This window comes from Acanthamoeba castellanii (genome assembly GCF_000313135.1).
Source record: "Acanthamoeba castellanii str. Neff unplaced genomic scaffold scf7180000084759, whole genome shotgun sequence".
NCBI classification, from domain to species: Eukaryota; Discosea; order Longamoebia; family Acanthamoebidae; genus Acanthamoeba; species Acanthamoeba castellanii.
Window position 1 is genome coordinate 13,724 of NW_004457640.1, and position 923 is coordinate 14,646.

Below are 923 nucleotides of genomic sequence, written 5' to 3' on the forward strand. Positions count from 1 at the left end.
GTTAGAAAAACCCAAAGCACAGCACTCAACAGTGCAGTGTGGTGGCTGGACTGGAGGAAGGAGGACGACAGGTGGCAGTTACTGTTGGAGTGGCCCATCTCGCAGGTCGGGTTGTCGTTGCTCTCGCGAGCTTTCGAGTTAGGGGCCTATCAGTCTTTTCCATATCTGGTGAAGTTCGAAGGCTTACATACCTTTGTCTCCGGCAGGGAATGCTGATCACTCCGGGGTACCCCGAAACATGTGCTCCGACGTTGGCGCCGAAACATGCGCTCCGTGGATGTTGTGGGCGCCCAGCGGGGCAGGTTGCGGGAGCGGGCGGTGCACCGGGTCCCTACCGGCCCAGGGGTTGACGGCGATCGCACACCCGTGGCGGGGCCAATCATAGTTGAGTGGCTCGCCGGTTCCATGTCGGCGTTTGCAGGAGCACGTGCACCCCAGCCAAAACAAAAGCGAAACAAAAGAGAACAACCCAACGCACACACACAACCCATCCACCCACACAAGATGACCACCCTCTCTCCCACTCTCGACTTGAACACCGGCGCCAAGATCCCCGTCGTTGGTACGAAGATCACCTCACATCTTCATCCTTCAACTTCCGGTGATTTTAATACGATTTGGATCCATGATTGCAGGATTGGGCACCTGGCAGGCTGGCAAGGGCGAGGTGGGCGCTGCCGTGAAGGCTGCCATCAAGGCCGGCTACCGTCACTTCGGTATCCTCACTCTTCTTTATTTATTTTATTTTATTTACTTTATTTACGTCTTATTTATATTTTTTTATTCAGACTGCGCCGAGATTTACGGCAACGAGGCCGAGATCGGCGAGGCGTTCAAGAGCGCATTCGATGAGGGCCTCGTCAAGCGGTACGTCCAACCGCACACTTCTCTCTCGAATAGATCAGATGATGATGTTTTACTTC

General features: G+C 54.5%; 1 protein-coding gene across 1 annotated transcript; it reads left to right on the forward strand.

Moving 5' to 3' along the window:
• Window positions 1-504: 504 nt before the first annotated feature.
• ACA1_395870 (abscisic acid activated, putative) lies at window positions 505-909 on the forward strand (the record flags this gene model as incomplete). The annotated part of the gene is made up of 4 exons (XM_004351547.1): window positions 505-562; window positions 636-716; window positions 789-871; window positions 901-909. The coding sequence occupies 4 exons, from the start codon at window positions 505-507 to the stop codon at window positions 907-909; spliced, it is 231 nt and encodes a 76-aa protein (XP_004351599.1).
• Window positions 910-923: the final 14 nt, after the last annotated feature.